Source organism: Ostrinia furnacalis, unplaced genomic scaffold (assembly GCF_004193835.3).
Source record: "Ostrinia furnacalis isolate ACB-3 unplaced genomic scaffold, ASM419383v2 OfSCF5055, whole genome shotgun sequence".
NCBI classification, from domain to species: Eukaryota; Metazoa; Arthropoda; class Insecta; order Lepidoptera; family Crambidae; genus Ostrinia; species Ostrinia furnacalis.
This window is the reverse complement of record NW_021135294.1, coordinates 41316-59917: the sequence shown is the minus strand read 5'-3', so window position 1 is coordinate 59917 and position 18602 is coordinate 41316. Positions and strand designations below refer to the sequence as shown.

General features: G+C 39.4%; 1 protein-coding gene across 1 annotated transcript in view; it reads right to left on the bottom strand.

Annotated features, from left to right (window-relative positions):
* LOC114360496 (E3 ubiquitin-protein ligase CBL-like) overlaps positions 1-5365 on the bottom strand; it is a gene marked incomplete at its 5' end in the record, with an annotated part of 32660 nt that extends 27295 nt beyond the window's left edge. The window contains 5 exons of the mRNA XM_028315218.1: positions 1352-1477; positions 2072-2215; positions 2603-2749; positions 4400-4534; positions 5219-5365. Coding sequence (XP_028171019.1) covers positions 1352-1477; positions 2072-2215; positions 2603-2749; positions 4400-4534; positions 5219-5365 — 699 coding nt within the window. The remainder of the gene's footprint in view (positions 1-1351; positions 1478-2071; positions 2216-2602; positions 2750-4399; positions 4535-5218) is intronic.
* Positions 5366-18602: the final 13237 nt, after the last annotated feature.

Below are 18602 nucleotides of genomic sequence, written 5' to 3'. Positions count from 1 at the left end.
AGACACGCCCACCACTTTTTGGTCGAGGGAAGCGCGGGGTGCGGGGAGTTTTGTAATGTAATCTCTTCGTCGGAGATTTTAGTCAGTGTACTTATAATATTAAGGCTGCCCTTCAGGGTTGCTCTTTCCATGTCCAACGAGACATACATGACGAGACCCTGGCTCATAGACAATCTTCAACAAACGGACATACTTTTTATCCTGTTTCTTCGTCAGGAAATGCAAATAAATTGCATACCCACTACCCCGGGGGAAACAATGGGTTATGCGAGGTTCTCCCTGCCAGATGGGCAGGGCCTACTCATTAAAACCTGATGGTGTTCTTTACTCCAAAGTCTTTGGGGCGGATCTGTGAGTTATTCACCGGGCTAAACGGTGCGGTCTAGACATTCTTTTTGTTTATGCCCTGCTGACAAATCCTTAATTATTACTGAATTAATGAAAAAAACTAATAGAAAATTTATATTTACTCCGACAATGTAACCTTCGAGAGATGGATAATAGTGGTTCGACTTTTGTTTCTCGCTCATTGAATCAACAATATTGCACAACTGTATGTTTATTCATGTCACATCTGCATAAGATATCTGCATCGCAATCCGATGCTGATTCATAACTGTGTACAAGTATAATGTATAAGTATGTGTGTCCATTTATGGCCCAATTGCGAGGTTAGCTTACCTGAGTCATGGGCCAATAATGGGCAGCGAGAAATGTGTAGCATTTGGTTTGAAGCTACAAGATAATACGTTAAATTATGTAAAATGTGTGCAATTTTTTATACTTGATCAAACAAAAAGAATTGCTCTGCTCAAATGAAACCATTTTTTCGAAGGGACAAAGTTTAATGAGGGCTATCGTTTTAGCGCTCACCAGTTAGCGCCACTGTAGAGTAAGGTCCTGTCACTTGCTAGTAGCGAAGACAGTGGCACCAACTGGTGAGCGCTAAAGTGGTAGGAGGACTATCGCATTATTTTGCACTCATCAAGATGGCGCCACTGTAGAGTAAGGTCCTGTCAATCGCCAGGGGTGCCAACTGTTAAGTATAAAAACGATAGCCCTCATTATTTAAAAATCCATTCCATACTAATTATGGGGATAAGTAGTCGTATTCGAGTAGTAGAATCCACCCTATTTGTTTGATCAACTAAAAACAACCTGTATACTTTTATGTAGAACACAGGACAACTCACACTCTGTAAGTCAATGTCGTAAAAGGCGACAAAAGAACTAAGGCACAAATATGCACACACAGGAATGATTTCAATCCGTCTGGCCAATATGGTCATAATTTCTCTGCCAAGAGCGAAAGGACTGACATGAACATTGAACATGAAGAAATTATACTCACAATCCCTCTCTGTAGCCATCAAGGAGTGCTTGCACCAGGCTCTTGTTCTGAGGTATCGTCTGCAGGATTTCCCCGTCGACTGTGACGTAGCCTATCGCCCATTGGCCGAGTCTTGTACATGATAACCTGAAACCAAAATATATTTCAGTAAGTATGTGATGTGATGACGATGGTTTTGTTTCTGAGGATGTGGACAGACAAACTCATAAAGATAGCAGGAGGAACGCGCTGGATACAGGCCACTACCGACCGGTCAATCTGCCAATCATTAGGAGAGGCCTAATTTCAGCAGGGCATGTCCTGACGTTGAAAAATTGATGTGGTACTTTTACGATATTATTGAGATTTATTTCACCTGAATAAAGTACATTAAGATAACCTTTTTCAACTGCATCTATTACAATTAATTAAATAGGGATTCTTGGATGGCTCAAACATGGAGTGCAGGTGCGGTTTTGTTCCCCAGTCGATGAAGCACATGTGGTGCCCTGAGTGCCCGAGCAACTGCACGCAGGAGGAAATGAGGAATTAATGAATGCTGCTGACAACGCCACTCTTGTAGCGGAGTTTTGGGCTGACACGATAGCAAGAAGAAGATTAAATAGTAAGAACCTCTCTGGGTTTTCGGCTCCAAAATCCTAGACGTTCACGGTTCTTGTCCTGTTTGTCTAATTTTTTCAGACATCCCCTGCAAAGTCAATAAGAAGAACATGTCCTCACCTAAACACATAGCTTCCAGCCTTGTTTATGTACTTCTGCAGCCGCGCCTTGACCTCGTCGTACGTCAGGAACGCCACGTAGCCGGGGTGCGTGACCGCTAGCAGCTGCCAGTTCCTCAGCAGCGTGCTCCAGGGTTGGAATAGCCTGGAATTTGAGTGGAATATTTATAATTTTCTGGAATTATCACATAATTTTCGGAATTGTCTGGAATTTTCATAATTTTTTTTGAAATTGTCTGAAACTGGAATTGCTAAATGGCTACAGCAATTACAAATCACTGTTCCGGATACCATTTTGCTTAAGTGAGGGATATATCACACTCAAATATTAAAAGCAGCTGTGTGTAGATTTGAGTTAAACATAGTAACCAACTTGTCACGTAAAAATGTTCCAACTGGTCAAGAATTTTTAATCGCACATTTAGCCAATCAATGCACAAGTATTTATATTTAGACCCCTTATGTGAGTTTCGTAAAGGTAATACCAGGCAGATATCTCAATCTCAATCTCAACAACAGTACATCCACTGACCTCGTGAACACATCAAACTCAAAGTTCGATATGAAGTCGTTGCAGGTGAGGTCTATGGTGGTCTTGAGGGCCATCGTCTCCAGACCCGACGAGATGGGGTGCACGTTGTTCAACTCCTCGCGAAAGATCTTCCATGGCACCAGGGTACTGTGGACAAGAGGATAATTTTATTAAACGAAGAAAGATACGGGACTATTCCCACCGCTGCAACTCCTGTGAAGCCAGGATCTACGCCAATAAAAACCCAACCAGTGAAGGTCAAGCTCGCTTCCACCTTCGGCCTGATCATCACTTACCATTAGGTGAGATACAGGCCAAGAGCTTTCCCGTTGGGGATAAAAAAAATCTTCAATTGGCCCCGCAACGAAATTATTCAGAACAATTAATGAAGAAAGATAAATTGATGCTCCTTTTTAAACACTATAACAGACGTTAGAGGTGAAAGTAGCCCAATTAGGTATCAGATTGACCACTCGAGGAATCGACCAGTTCGATTCCGTCGAGTTTTATATGCAAGTCCTGATTGACACTTAATTACTAATATTTTTTAATTAATTCGTCAAAGGCAGAGGCACAAAATGACGTCATTAAATACTAATAGACATGTCCGAGCCAAGACTCGGCAGAATCAGCCACAACAACACAACTTAAAGTTGTACATTAAAAGAAGTACATGGAATGGTTAAAATAATGAAAGTTTATACCAAATAGTAAACAATCAAGAAGATAGTTGAGCATCTGAACAAATTGCCCGATCTGGCCACGCTGCTTCAATGAGCTAGGATTTGGCAAGTCCAGAAGTGTCCCTTATGAAAAATTCACCTTTTAAGTCTAGTGCTCATATTGCGAAGTGCACATTCTGCGTCAGATCTTCTTCCTGGGGTTTTTAACTGGCGTACACCCTAGGCGCATGTATGTATCCAACAATTACAGAAAAAAGTCTTCAGCATTATCCAGCAAAGATCTAAAAGACCAACCCTCCTGGCGTTTCTAACTGGATTAAGCCCTAGGCGCGCGTATTTTGCAATTACCGGAATTAATAACCCAATATCAGAGGGGCCGGCTGCCCGTGACAGCAGACAGACAAACAAATTGCCCGGGCCGGCCACGCTGATTTAATGAGCTGGGGTGCAGAATTCGGCAAGTCCGGTCAACTCATCGGGCTATACATTTTTGATGGAGAATCGCACCTATTTCCAATAAAATAAGTTGTTTAAGTTGACGTGCCGTCATCTGTATGTACTGCATACGACGGTCTTTCAAATTATAAACCACTGATTTACATCACAATCAAGTTTATTCTACCAGTTAGCCTTTGAGCCAAACAATAAAAATTAGAGAGTTGTAAAAACCACAAGTAAAGGACACAAAAAAGTAGGTACCTACTCTTTTAATTTTTTGAATTATGAGCATAGTCCTATGACTATTCAAAACCAAGATAAGTAGGTTAAAATACGTTGTAAAATTTCCACCAAGTCTGCCGCACATAACCTACCCTGTCCCCGCAGGGTAGGTATGCATTCAACGCATATTCAACGCTTTTTTTCCCGTATAAAAAAGATTAGCAGACCAACAACTAAGCTAAGTCGCATAGCTTGCACAGTTTTGCGTAGTGTTTTACGCCCGTATTCACAAACATTACTATGAGGTCTCTCAGTGGGCGTGGACGCACAGGGTGACACACGAACCAATCGCAGAGCTCAATTCAACGCTGTGCGTTCGAATTGCTGCTTCACTTAAGCTAGTATCGTTTGTGAATTCGGGCGTTAGTCTGCAACCCGCATTAAGAGCGTTTACGCGAANCCAGCCTTATTGATGTACTTCTGCAGCCGCGCCTTGACCTCGTCGTACGTCAGGAACGCCACGTAGCCGGGGTGTGTGACTGCGAGCAGCTGCCAGTTCCTCAGCAGCGTGCTCCAGGGTTGGAATAGCCTGGAATTTGAGTGGAATATTTGGAATTGTCTGGAATTTTCATATATTTTTTGGAATTGTCTGGAATTTTCGTAAGATATTTAGATTTGTCTGGAATTTTCATAAGATATTTAGAATTGTCTGGAATTTTCATTACAGTCTGTCTGGATGGAATCTTCATGGATTACTTGAAATTGACTAGTATTTTCACGGAATAAACTTAAATTTTCCTATAATTTACCTCATAAAATTGCTAAATGGCTACAGCAATACAAATCACTGTTTCAGCTACCATTATGCTTAAGTGAATGATATAACACTGACTCTAACATTAAAAGCAGCCGTGATAGATTTGAGTTGAACAATTGATTTAGCATCTAACTCGTTAAAACAAAAAAGTTCCAGCTTTTACTTCTGATTTGACTATCAATGCACAGCAGCGTGGGACGTCCACCCAAGGTGGACCGATGACCTTTTAATGGTATCAGGAAGGCACTGGATGCAGGTCGCTACCAATCGGGCGATGTGGAAATCATTGGGGAAAGCCTATGTTCAGCAGTGGACGTCCTGTAGCTGAAATGATGTTGATAATGAATCAATGCAAAAGTATTTATTTTTTAATATCAGGCCCCTTGTGTGAGTTTTGTAAAGGCAATACCAATACCAGGCAGATATCTCAATCTCAACAACAGTACATCCACTGACCTCGTGAACACATCAAACTCAAAGTTCGATATGAAGTCGTTGCAGGTGAGGTCTATGGTGGTCTTGAGGGCCATCGTCTCCAGACCCGACGAGATGGGGTGCACGTTGTTCAACTCCTCGCGGAAGATCTTCCATGGCACCAGGGTACTGTGGACAATGAGGATAATGTTATTAAATGAAGAAAGATACGGAACTATATCCACCCTCGCTCCCACCGCTGCAACTCCTGTGTAGCCAGGATCTATAGTTTGAACGCCAGTAAAAACCCAGTGAAGGTCAAGTTTGTCTCGAGGGAAAGATAAACTAGGTATCCATTGGACCCTCAACGAAATTAAGACTTTAGAAGTGAAAGTAGCCCAATTAGATTATCAGATTGACCACTCGAGGAATCGACCAGTTCGATTCCGTCGACTTTTTAAGCAAGTTGTCCGATCATAGCATACGACACTTAATTAAACGAACCAAAATGACGTCATTAAATATTAATAGACATGTCCGAGCCAAGACTCGGCAGAATCAGCCACAACACAACTTAAATGTTGTACAATAAAAGAAGTATGAAACGGTTAAAATAATTAAAGTTTATATCAAGTAGTAAGGTATCAAGAAGAGAGCGTGAGCCGGCCATGCTGCTTCAATGAATTAGGGTGCAGTATTTGGCAAGTCCAGAAGTGTCTCTTATGAGAAATGCGCCGTTTGAGTCGAGAGCTCATTTTGCCAAGTGCACATTCTGCGTCAGATCTTTTTCCTGGCGTTTTTAACTGGCCTATTTCGTCCGTGCCTGGTATTTCTAACTGGCCTACTCCCTGCCTGGCGTTTCTAGCTAACCTAGGCCCTAGGCTAGGCGCGCGTATTTTGCAACAGTTACAAAAAACAATCTTCAGCACAACCCACCAAAGATCTAAAAGACCAACTCTCCTGGCGTTTCTAACTGGCTTAAGCCCCAGGCGCGCGTATTTTGCAATTACCGGAATTAATAACCCAATATCAGAGGGGCCGGCTGCCCGTGACAGCAGACAGACAAACAAATTGCCCGAGCCGGCCACGCTGATTTAATGAGCTGGGGTGCAGGATTCGGCAAGTCCGGTCATCAGCGCATCAGGCTGTACATTTTTGTTGGAAAATCGCACCTAATTCTAATAAAATAAGACACCAGTGTTAAAGTTACGTGCCGTCATCTGTAGGTACCTACTGCATACGGTCTTTCAAATTATAAGCCACTGATTTACATCACAATCAAGTTTATTCTACCAGTTAGCCTTTGGACCAAACAATAAAAATTGTCTGGAGCACACAACTAAAAGTAGGTAAGTAGGTACACCACATTTTGTGAATATTACCATAGCCCTATGACTATTCAAAACCAAGATAACTACGATAGAATACGTAGTTATCTTGAAAGTGTTTTACGCCCGTACTTATTCACAAACATTAATATGAGGTCTCTCAGTGCGCGTGGACGCACAAGGTGATACAGGAACCAATCACAGAGCTCTATTCAACGCTGTGCATTCGATTTGCTGCTTCACTTAAGCAAGTATCGTTTGTGAATACGGGCGTTAGTCTGCAACCCGCATTAAGATTTGCACTTTGAAAGGAAACCAAAGAAAGTAGGTTATTAAATTTTTATCGCGTAATTACGGTATCAACTGAAATCGCCGTGTATCCCGTTTCCGCGAAACTGGGTTAATGTGGAGGACGGGATGGCTGATCCCATTGTCAGAATTAAATTTTCATTTCCACTTTCAGTTTGTTTGTACAGCCGACAGCATATCAGACTATACGTTTTTTCTGCAAACTCAACCTTATTATGGCTACATAAGATCACAACAGTGTGAAGCTTGATGTGCTCTCGTCTGTACAGACATGTCATGGCATTATGCCGTTGCAATAGGTTCGAGTTTGCAACAAAAATTTATAGTCTGTGCTGATGACTGTACATTGAGGACTTTCATTTCCAGTTACAGACTGTATTTGTGTTATGGATGAATATAGATAGCTGGTAATTTTCCAGTGATAAAGCTACAAATTAATTTGTTTTTGGAACTATTAAGTTTAGTTGTTGATTATCATCATTATCATTCTACTGCCGTCATAAGCCTCTTTTTCTTCTTCCTCTCTACTGATGAGCTCGATCCTTGTCTACGTTCTTCGACCATGGGAATGCCAGAACTTCTATCTTGTATATTCTGCCGACCTAGATACGCTCGAACCTTGGCTATTTTCTTCTAGCATGAGTAAAATTTAGTACACTTTCCTTACTAAGACTCGGTCTTCAGATAAGTATTAATTCTAGAACTTCTCATGATCAGCTATCAGTTCTTTTGCAGTTAAAATTATTAGAGAATGATATAATTTCAAGTAAACCTAATTTGTTGAGATCATCTGGGAACCAAACCCAGTAACTTAGGATAGAAAGAGTCCAACACTAACAATGCTAACGTTAATACCAATAACATCAAAATGGCTGACAAAATCAACATGGCGCGCTGAATCGACAGCTTTTGATATTGCTGAATCCAATGTGGACTGTGTTCAAACAATGCCGAAGTTAAACCAACGAATTAGGGCTTGTCTGTGTCTGTTATACAGGGTGTCGCTTTAAGTATGGATTCTATTAGTCAAATGCAACATCTTTCCTATAGAAGCAACATCTAAATTTAAAAAAAAAAATTGCTGTTACTTATAACAGTTTGTATGGAAAGGTTTTTTTTGTGAGATTTGAACTTCCTTTTCTCAACAACTTTGTTGCATTTGTGCCGTAAAATTCCTTCCTTTTTGTTTAATCCATACTTAAAGCGACACCCTGTATAATTTTGAACACGTTACTAATAACAAAATTCCAAATAACGAAAGATCGAAAGATATAATCAGTAATACGCGATGTACCTACTATTACTTTTCTGCTTGTTTCTTTCGTCAATGCTTGTAAAGGTACAACAACCTTACAGTAATGATGCCTCTGTTTTCTATTTTCTAAGTAATTGGTGTTTTTCTTGTTGCAATTTTTTCATACATCTGGAACATTTTTGTTTTTCTTTAATTTATCCTTTAATAAGTTTGTAATACACTACCAAAAATTCTATTACTCTTGCTTTAAGTTTCTTGTCCTAACTAGTTTATACTAGGCACAAACTTCGATACCTAAGTCAGAATTGATCAGCATCAATCAAAAAAGCTTATCTTTTAGAATTTAGAAGGATCAACATAGATAATACTTGGTCCACCTTAATATAACTGTAATTTGTGTAATAGCATGTGGTCTAAAATCCAGGGGATTATTGTTTTGACAGTCCGGGCCATTATACGTATCATCCTCCAAGAAGAGGCATTACCCTCCAACTCCTCAAAGTTCTAACGCGATACATAATTACATAATACTGTATGTAACGCGTACTAATCACACAACCGTGTCACATCCCACCCGTCGCTACCTGTATTGCTAATGTGTTTTTAAATACCGTCGGGTAAGTATTGAGAAGCATAGAAGCATAACTGTTTTGTCATCATCGTCTCATCCTTGAAAAAACAACTGGTCAACAAAAACGCCAAAAGCGTCTAGAAAAGTGAAGCTATTTGATTTTGTGAGCAAGTCTACCAGCACCAACAAGCGGCACTTTAAGCTGTCATTTTCGACATCTTACCAAGTTATAATAGCTAATAGGTAATTTTGCAACAAAGAGTATGATGCACTGTCATGTCATCATCAACTGAACTCCTCTTATCTTCTGATTAATTTCGTTGCGGGTCCAATGACAGTTAACTTTCCCCGGGACAAACTTCAACTTCACTGGTTGGGTTTTTAATGACGGTCAAGCTGTAGATCCTGGCTACACTGGAGTTGCAGCGGTGGGCACGAGAAGTGGAAATAGTTCCGTGTCTTGTCATTTGTATACAAACACGAGGATCGTAAACGTGTTGTAATCATGACTCATATTGAAAGCTCGATGGCTGTTCCAAAAGGGTTGCCACAAAATTGTTTGGAATACAATTTCTACGATTTTTTCGTTCCCTTCACCGGGATGAGTTCCCATTCCCGCCGGCCGTTACCGGTCCCGACCAGTCCTTTTATACTTGGCTTATACGGTCTAAAAATAAAGGGAGGATCGGTTTATATTAAAACATGTCAACTTAGCAACTCGACATGTTCAACGTAGGTGTATATTTGAAGGTAAAACAATTCGTTCGTCAGCCAAATAACGTCCATTGCTGGACAAAGGCCTCTCCCAAGGATTTCCACAACGACTGTACTTCCCGCTACCTTCACCAGATCGTCAGTCCACTTAGTGGGAGGCCTGCCCACGCTACGTCTTCCATCCCGTGATCGCCACTATAGAACCTTTCTGCCCCAACGGCATTCAACTCTATGAGTAACTTAGCGACAAAAACAATATCAGCACTGAAATATTAGTAATCAAAAGTTAAATTCGATGACCATGTTTGCGACCCAGATTACGAATCCAGCGCATAGCGGTTATGGGTTCAAATCCCATATTATGTGGCAGATATGATTCAGTACCAATTTATTGTCCGTTTAATTTTGTTCTTTAGATTGAATTTATAAAATGTATTCATCATCATCTACCTACTCATCCCGCGGGTGTCGTAAGAGGCGACTTAGGGACTACACATCAAACAGAGAATGGGCAGCAGCGCTCTCTGAAAAACATCAATCTTTTAAACTGCGATCTCCAACCCGCCTGCCTAGCGTGGAGATTATGGCAAAACCCTCCACTATAGTGGAGGTGTAAAGGGCTGTTGATGATGATGAATCATCATCATCATCAACAGCCCTTTACAGTCCACTGCTGGACTATGAGCCTTCTCCACTATAGTGGAGGGTTTTGCCATAATCCCCACGCTTGGCAGGTGGGTTGGATGGAGATCGCAGTTTAAAATATTGATGCTTTTCTTTCAGAGAGATAAAATGTATTCACGAGCATAATTTAAGTTAACACATTAATAAAATGTAGTAAATTAATAAAAAAATCTGTCAAAAACCCTTTAGGAATACCTATATTATTATCTGGATTGTCTGGAACAAATCGCTTCTTAGCCAGTTTTGTTTGGTATGCTCTAGCTAGGAGTATCTCTCTATCTGAATAAAGTAGCCCAGAGCTAACAGACTCATTATTAATATTTTGAGGATGAATATAACAAGCTGTACTCAACTGAAGATTACCCTCAACATGTTCTAAGCTACACGTTCTTGTGTATAACAGCGGTTCATGAGAGTTCGTGGTTTATTGAACATTAATTAATTAAAACATTGTATCGCGGTGAATAGCTACGTCATTAGTTACATTACGAAACATAAACGCTGTGTTATGTGGTTCGGCTAACGGAATTCAATTAATTCGTATTTGTACATAATTGCCACTGGTTTATAGTTTGACTCATTGTAAAGATATGTGCAATGTTTAGTAGAAAACTATTACTTTATAAAGTCTATCAATTTTCTTTGGTCATGGAAATATGGAATTTGTAAAAGTCGTCATTATCATCAGGTCATTTAGTCTTCACTAAAGGAAGACGATCATTTCTAATTTACCAAAAGGGAGGCTGGATACAGGCCGCCACCAACCGGCCATTGTGGAAATCATTGAGCGAGCCCTATGTTCAGCAGAGGACGTCCTATGGCTGAAATGATGATGAAAAGGGAGGATTTGGCGTACATTCCCATGCCGATCAGACGAAGCCTGATGTTCGCATAATTTCGTATTTGTATGAGTAGAATGATGAAAACCATAAATTTGATTAATCACCGACATTTCGAAGAGCATTCTCAAAATTGCTAGGCAACCGATGATGATAGTACTCACTCGTGAGCTATGACACTAACTGCTTTGTGTTTTTGGATCTGGCAATCCTATGCTCGAAGCTTAAATCAATTTGCCTTTACAATAAACTTCAAAAGGACTATCAAACTGCGGCATAAGGAACCGATAAATCCCAATGGTGTTGGTATAATAAAGTATTTTATAGGGGCGCAGCGACCGTTATTGTTTGAGAAAATATCTTACGAAGTGAAATTGATACTGTAAACAGGCTTAGGGAAAATATTTTGAAAGATGCAGAATGTTTCATGGGACAAAAAATAGGGAATAAAGTGGTCAATTTTGAAAGAACCACAAAAATGATGAAAAAGCAGGAGATCGCGCTATAGGGCGCTCCTCAGGGGAGGTTTACTAAGAAGAAGAAGAACATCATCACGCTAACGTAATGATGATGATTCTAAAGGATGGCAAAACATAATGAAGAGTATAACAAAAAATTTTATTCCAAAATAGGCAACAGTCTTCATATTTTTGATGAAGACATCTGTTCTAAACAAGTCGGCATTGTTCTAAGAACTTGACAAGATGAATGAATCAGTATAAGAAAATAGAAAATTCGTAGGTGCCCAATGTTTTTCAAGGGAGCAATACTGCGATTGATTTTAAAGTAAGTCCAGCCAAACACACCTGTGAAACAATTTCGATCAGCCTTCAGCTTTGGATCTAAATCTCCTTCGCAATTTGGTGTAATCAAGATTTATTTGTCAATTAGAAGTTTAGCTTAGTCATTAATTACCTGAGACCTTGTAGGAAACAACTTAGATATAGTCATCTCTCTCACTCAATCCAAATTGTTGATGAGTGAGTGAGAAGGTCATAGACAAAATCTTAAAATCGCTGTGCTTGTAGATACCATACATACTTGTTGTTCTTGTATTGATACTATACATTTGGTCTTGCATTACTAAGCCAGGCCGAATCCGTGCCACGGAGCGTATAAGGAAATGTGTTTATTAAGAATTCATACAATTGCTCGGTGCCATATTAGATCGATAGCCCGGGCAAAGAGAAAAGAGCCATACCAAACTTTTAAAATACAATAATAATTGCATGGAAGGGTTATATTTTTATAAAAGATTTGAAAATATCGATGAAAAGGATTGTTACTTTTCATTAATCATAAATAAATAGGTTAGATTGTATAGTAGTGTTTAATTTACAAATACGAGTACAAACAAAACATAATAAAACCTAAACTTTCTAAGCAAGTGAAAAAACAAATCTAAAGAAAATCCCTCACACTACATCTTCATTTTGTATGATCAAGCAAGACGAAATAATCTGAGCGAAATTTCAATTTAATCGAAAACACCTGTTTTACCCAGAAATTAAGAAAAACAGAAGCGTTTTTTTCCTGGTAGAAGTAATTAAGTGATTTTGGAGTGTTCAAAATTCAATTAATGATAATTGGAAGAGTTAAATAGAAGCTGTTATTCTATGAAATCTGCGAATGGATCCAATCCCGGGAAGCGATTCGAATTGAACTTCTGTGATTTAATTAGTACTCTATGGAATGATGAAGGTAAAAACCTGTAAAGAACAGGTAAATCCGAGTCGGATTCACACACAAATAGTCCCGTAAGCTAGTATTTTCAATTTCCATACCGACTGGTCCTGTGTTGCCTGCATTCAGGCGCTTCTCGCGAATTTTACCAGGTCGTCGGCCACCTAGTGGGAAATCTGTCCACACTATGTCTTCCGGGCCGTGGTCGTCACTCAAGAACTATTCTGCCTCGTGGCTATCAATTCTATGAGCTATTATATTGTTTATTTTATCTATAGGTATGTAAATACTTTCACATGTTCTAACCGTTCTACCTGTACTACGCCGACAACCGACAACTAGTCGCCTCTTGTGCAACCAGAACAATGGTGTGTGAAATTGATTGGGAATTCAAAATGCTATTTGAAACTTGAGTCATAGATACTTTTTCCGTACTTGGTTCGTTGTGAATGGTCCATTGAAAACTCAGCTACTGTTTTGTGAGAATTCTTGGCACTGGACTTTTATATTAAGCAAGAAATAGAAGAAACAATTCGGTGGAAGGTTTTTGAGGAATCAAATATGAATAAGGACTGCTCAAAGTGACTGTAAGCGTTGCTACTTTTCCTTACTTGGCGCGCGGCGGCCATTAAAAATGCAGCTGTTTTTTTACTTTGAGAGAAGGAAATGGAGAAACAGTAAAAGCAAATTCTATGGGTTTATTTAAAGAAATGCTTGAGGAATATAGTCTTTGATACAAACGACATAATCGCAGTAAAACTGAAGACGTGGATTTAGATGAATACAGTTATTATAGTATTAATATTAATTCTTATTGAGCGATGTTGAATACAAATGATTGATCCTAGCGGCTCAATGGAAAATTCCTCGAGAAAAATTCGGAAACGAAAATACTGCGGAATTTCTGCCGTATCCACGGTAAAAATCCCAATACATCTCAATATTTCCATTCAATATTCGATCGAAATCATATCAGCGATAATCGTAGCTTGGAGGGAAAGGATTCGTCAACATTTTGTATGCAGATTATAGTAACCTATTTGTAAAAGAATATTACGACTCTCTTTCATAATAGTTGCTCATACTATACTTACATTTTCTGTACAACATCAAAATCATTTATGGAAAGCACAGTCACATCGGTTTTATTTGATAGTTCCTTCTACTTCTAGGACCCATCATCCACTGCCACTGGCTCTTCAGTAAAAAATGACATATCTCAACGAATTTGCTGGACACAGTTGAAAAAGTGGATACATTCATCAACAAACGAGAAATAGTTTCACCATAAACAGATGCAAAAGGGGTAAAGACAAAAGTGTGTCCAATAAAGTGAATTTAAAGCACCAGCAAAATCCTCGCCGGGACGCAGTATGCAAATCCAGTCATTTTGTACGGCGCCGGATTGGAATCGTGTTTGAGTTTGTTAGCCGTAGCGTACAGCTAGCAGTTCATTAGGTGACCGCTGAATTTCAATGTAACGTCAGTGTGGTTTCTGCTACAAGCGGTGTGTTCGTAATTAATTCTAGCACAAACTGTATGCAAATGAAAGCCATTAAGCTTTAATATCAGAACTAAATGTATCAGACAGAATAAAGGTTTTTGGAAACTAAACCTACTAAAGGTACTTGAAGGATTAACGTAAGTCTGGATCTCATCTCAGATTAGTACAGAAAATACAAATTCTATTTTCATGGAATTGCACAGGAGCATTTCTAAATTAAATTAAGTTTAGTTTGATAATGAATTTAGAGATATTATATCGTAATTGGTTACAGACAGAATAGTATTTTTGTCGCCATGTCGATAGTGTCAGCTTTCGAAAATCATTTCATAAACCATTTGGCTCCAAGTTCTCAACATTAACGATATTACATTCACGAATACCGCCTCCTTATTTTGCTTTAGCGCAAATGATAAGCCCAAGAGCTGACTAAGATAAAATTTAAAACACAGGTTGTACATAAAACACTTTCATTATTCATGCCTTTTCAAATAAATACAAACATTCTTCTACGGGGATTCTTTCCACAAGTTGGACAGGCAACGTCATAATAGGTATCAGGAAGGCACTGGATGCAGGTCGATACCTACAGGACAATCTGTAAATCATTGGAGGAGACCTACGTTCAGAAGCGAACATGTTACTGAAAATGATGATGATTCAAAAATAGTAGGTACCGGTAAGTCCCAGACAACATCTAAACTAAACAGGTGTAGCAGCTAAGTCTTCATCTTTAACCCAATGACCAACCCATAAGTCCTCCCAAACAGCCACTTAGTTGCCCCATTAACTGTATAAGCCCCTGCACTCCCTGGGGATAGTATCTGACTACATCCGAAAGTATGAGAGTCAGTTGTTTGTATATTGCCTTTCGGTATTATTACAAGTGATTATTGTAGGTTCATAATGGGCAACCCTTTAACTGTATTCTAACTATCCGGGTCTCTTTTGAGCAGTTAGTTCGTGTACATAGAAATAAATATAGTCTACCTCAACCTATCTATGCTTGAATGAATGAATAAGTCTTATCAAACTTTTTGGATTGAGCGTTTTTGACAAAAGGTTTGGCAGATATTCAATCAATTGATAAACATTTAAAATAATATTATTACCTTTAACAGCTCTGACATCAGGGACGAAACCACCTTCAACAAAGGTGAACCTAAAGTCCCGCTATCTCCAGGCCTAGAAGCACTTGCTACAATTTACGTATCCTCTGTTCATAATCCAATGATCCCAAACCCAATAATGTAAGCGCCGACATTTCTCGTTTGGCCGACATTGAAGGTAATATACGGTGTCGGCGTAGGTATACAGGGTGGAATTTTGTAATGCCACCTGGAAGGAAAGTACTCTTAATACTGTAGATAGAATGGTTTTCCTTTCATTTCATTTATGTATTAGGTTTGTTGTTAGAGAGATTTCATCCTATCCTACCCTATCGATCGATGCAATAAAAATACAGGGTGTAATTTTTAACAGATTTTAGTTGGTTCGATTCCCGGGCAAGCATTTTTTTGGAAATCTTTGAATGCAGTTTTCTTTCTTTTCAAAAATAAAGGAATGTTTTCTTTGAGTAAAATTTTCTATCTACAGTATTAAGAGTACTTTCCCTCCAGGTGGCATTACAATTTGGCCACCTGGGCGATCCGTTTTCGAAATGGAAACCTGCACAGAAAGTAATAAAAGTGCTGACGTTATACGTTGCATGCAGGTTATATCCAACAAAATTATTTGGAAAGTGAATAGGGAATTTACACAAGGAGAATTTTGCTATGACATGTTACATTTTATACTTTTTGTAAGTTTGCAATTTATAATACACCAAACTATTGGTGTATTGTTAGACGCAGTGTAGTATGTAGTTACTTTCCATGTAGGTATCATAAAAATGTTTAGTTAAGGTTACATACAACTTTTCATTAACGTTTTCCTACTACATTACATTTTTTTTTGGTTGTCCTTTGTTGAATCTAGGTTGAAGTGCTTTTACGAGTCAAATCACTAGTGGCAGTAATCAGTCCATCACCTATGTAAAGCTCACAGACACTGCCCTAAATCCAAATGGTACTTTAATCGACATGTGTGAAAACTGGTAGCACACACACACACAGACAATGTTGTCTAACAGACTCCGCTCGGAGCTTAATATTTGTTTATTTATTGCAGAACTATCAATCGATTTTTACATGGACTACTAATCAATCGTTATTTAATTTTGATATCTGATAATTCCGCACCCACAGCTTTCTGCATAGCCCAGGGGTTGACTGGCTGAGGATGCTTAAATAGAATCTCATAAATTCTGCTACTGGTCATTTGTAAAGACAAGACAAAACGTTTATTGGACAAAACGCTTATTGTTTATTAAATTATTTTTTAATGCAAGGAGAATGTGTTCACTGGCATATAAGAGTGCCAGAATTTATGTCGGACTAAGTTACAATGCAGAAGCATCGCTAACACTAAACATGTCTGTATTTGTTTTTAGTTGGATATTGATATGCCAAGAAAAGTAGTTCAATTCCTAGAGCAACTTGAGCATCTTTCAACCTCATTAAAAATTAAGTGATTCCAGGAACACGGATCCTTCTAGCAAATAAATACATGAAAATAAAATTCTGAAGTACTTAGGTATTCCTTCCATTACCAACGCTTGTATAATGATTTCCGCGAATGAGGCCCGATTTCCACCAAAACGGAGTGAGGTGATGTGGAAATAACGAAAGCTTTATGAGGTCGTCGGTCCACCTCGTGGGTGGACGTCCTACGATACACTTTCCGGTACGTGGACTCCACTTCTTGCTGCCCCATCGGCTGTCAGTTCTGCGTACTATGTGCCCTGCTCATTGGCACTTCAGCTTGCTAATCCGACGGGCTGTCAGCGACTTTATTTCGTTTATGGATCTCCTCATCTCTTTTTTGTACTTCATTTTCTTCTTTTGCCTTGTGTACAATAAACTGTGTTCTATCATCTATCTCCTCTCCGCTTTGATGAAAACGGTCTTCGTGGTCGAAAGCCCACACCTTCGTTGCCTCTATGCGCTAGTTTATCTGTCCAACACCTAATGTGCGGTCGGGAGTGAATGAAACCGTTAATGGCATCCATTGAATGGAGTAGATTGGACTAATCCATTTCGTTTACGACGCGATAAACTGCGAACGTACGATATTGGCGCGAAACACGCTCTCGGAGGCATGGTGTGAGACCAGCCATGCATTTAATCGATTTATTTGCAGAACGAACCATCATTCTGGAGTCTAAAGGGCGATTCACGATCTACAATAAAAAGTTCTAAGTAGTTACTGCGTATGCCTGACACGTTCAGTCATGTGATCAGTATTGTCGTTATGGTTTCTTTAAGCTAAGAGTAGCCTACGTGACAGTTTACTCAGAGATGGTGAACGAGGCCTTAAATCTTATTAGCACGGTAACCCAATGTAATTATATCTATCTGGTTGGTCATGTTTCTATCAAGAAAGAAGTGACAATAGAAGAGTAAGTATAATAACCTAACATCCTGTATGTTGTGACAGGTAAAGTTCAACGATTATATATGACTTAAATAGTCACTTCTAGTACAACTGCTGCGCTAATCGTTTTTGTAATGTTTATTATTATTAAGACAAATAAATATTTATCTGTAAGTGATTGCATTGTAAATCTTTTTGAGAAATAAATAACCTTAACAAACAAACACATACAACACAAATAGTAGTTAGACCCATACTATGTCAATACGTCGCTAGCTTACTAATCCACTAGACTACTAACTATAAATTCCAAGTTGGAACATCCAAGTGATCACTATGCATCAAGAATACACCACGCTTATAAGATAAGCCACTGCCAATCCAGCTGTGCCAACAATCAAGACAAACAAAAGGTACTGTATTCTACCTTTCATATGCATATTAGATACGTGGAGTTCACTGCTATTTACACTCGGTTTTAGGGCCGTGTTCCTTCAAAGCGGAGATAAGTAGCGGAGACGAAATATGTGTTAAGTAAGCAACCAAATGCAGGCCGCTACTGTGCCGCTACCAACCGTGCGATGTGGAAGTCATCGGGGGAAGCCTATGTTAAGCAGGGGACGTCCTTTACTAAAATTATGATGATGATGAACCAATAGTTTTTTTAGTTACACGTCTCGTGTTCTCTCAGCTTCAGTGGAAACGGTTAAGCAAAGAGTAGAAGAGATTTGAGGAGTTTCCATACAAAAAAACGTTGCACTGAGCGAGACGGAGCAAAGCGGTAATGAAAAGACCTCTTCTCGCGCGAAAGTTGCACGTGAGATTACAGGTGTAGCTAGGGTTGCCAGGCGTCCGGCTAAGCCGGACATGTTTGGCTTTTTAGGGACTTGTCCGGCCAAATATTGCCTTGTCCGGCTTTTTATTTGATTGCCGCGCCAGGCGAAAGTCGAGCCACAGAATCAAATGAAGCGCACACATCAGGATGTTGGTTAGCAACCGATGATGATAGTACTCACTCATGAGCTGACACTAATTGCACCACCCCCCCCCCCGTCACATGTCCGG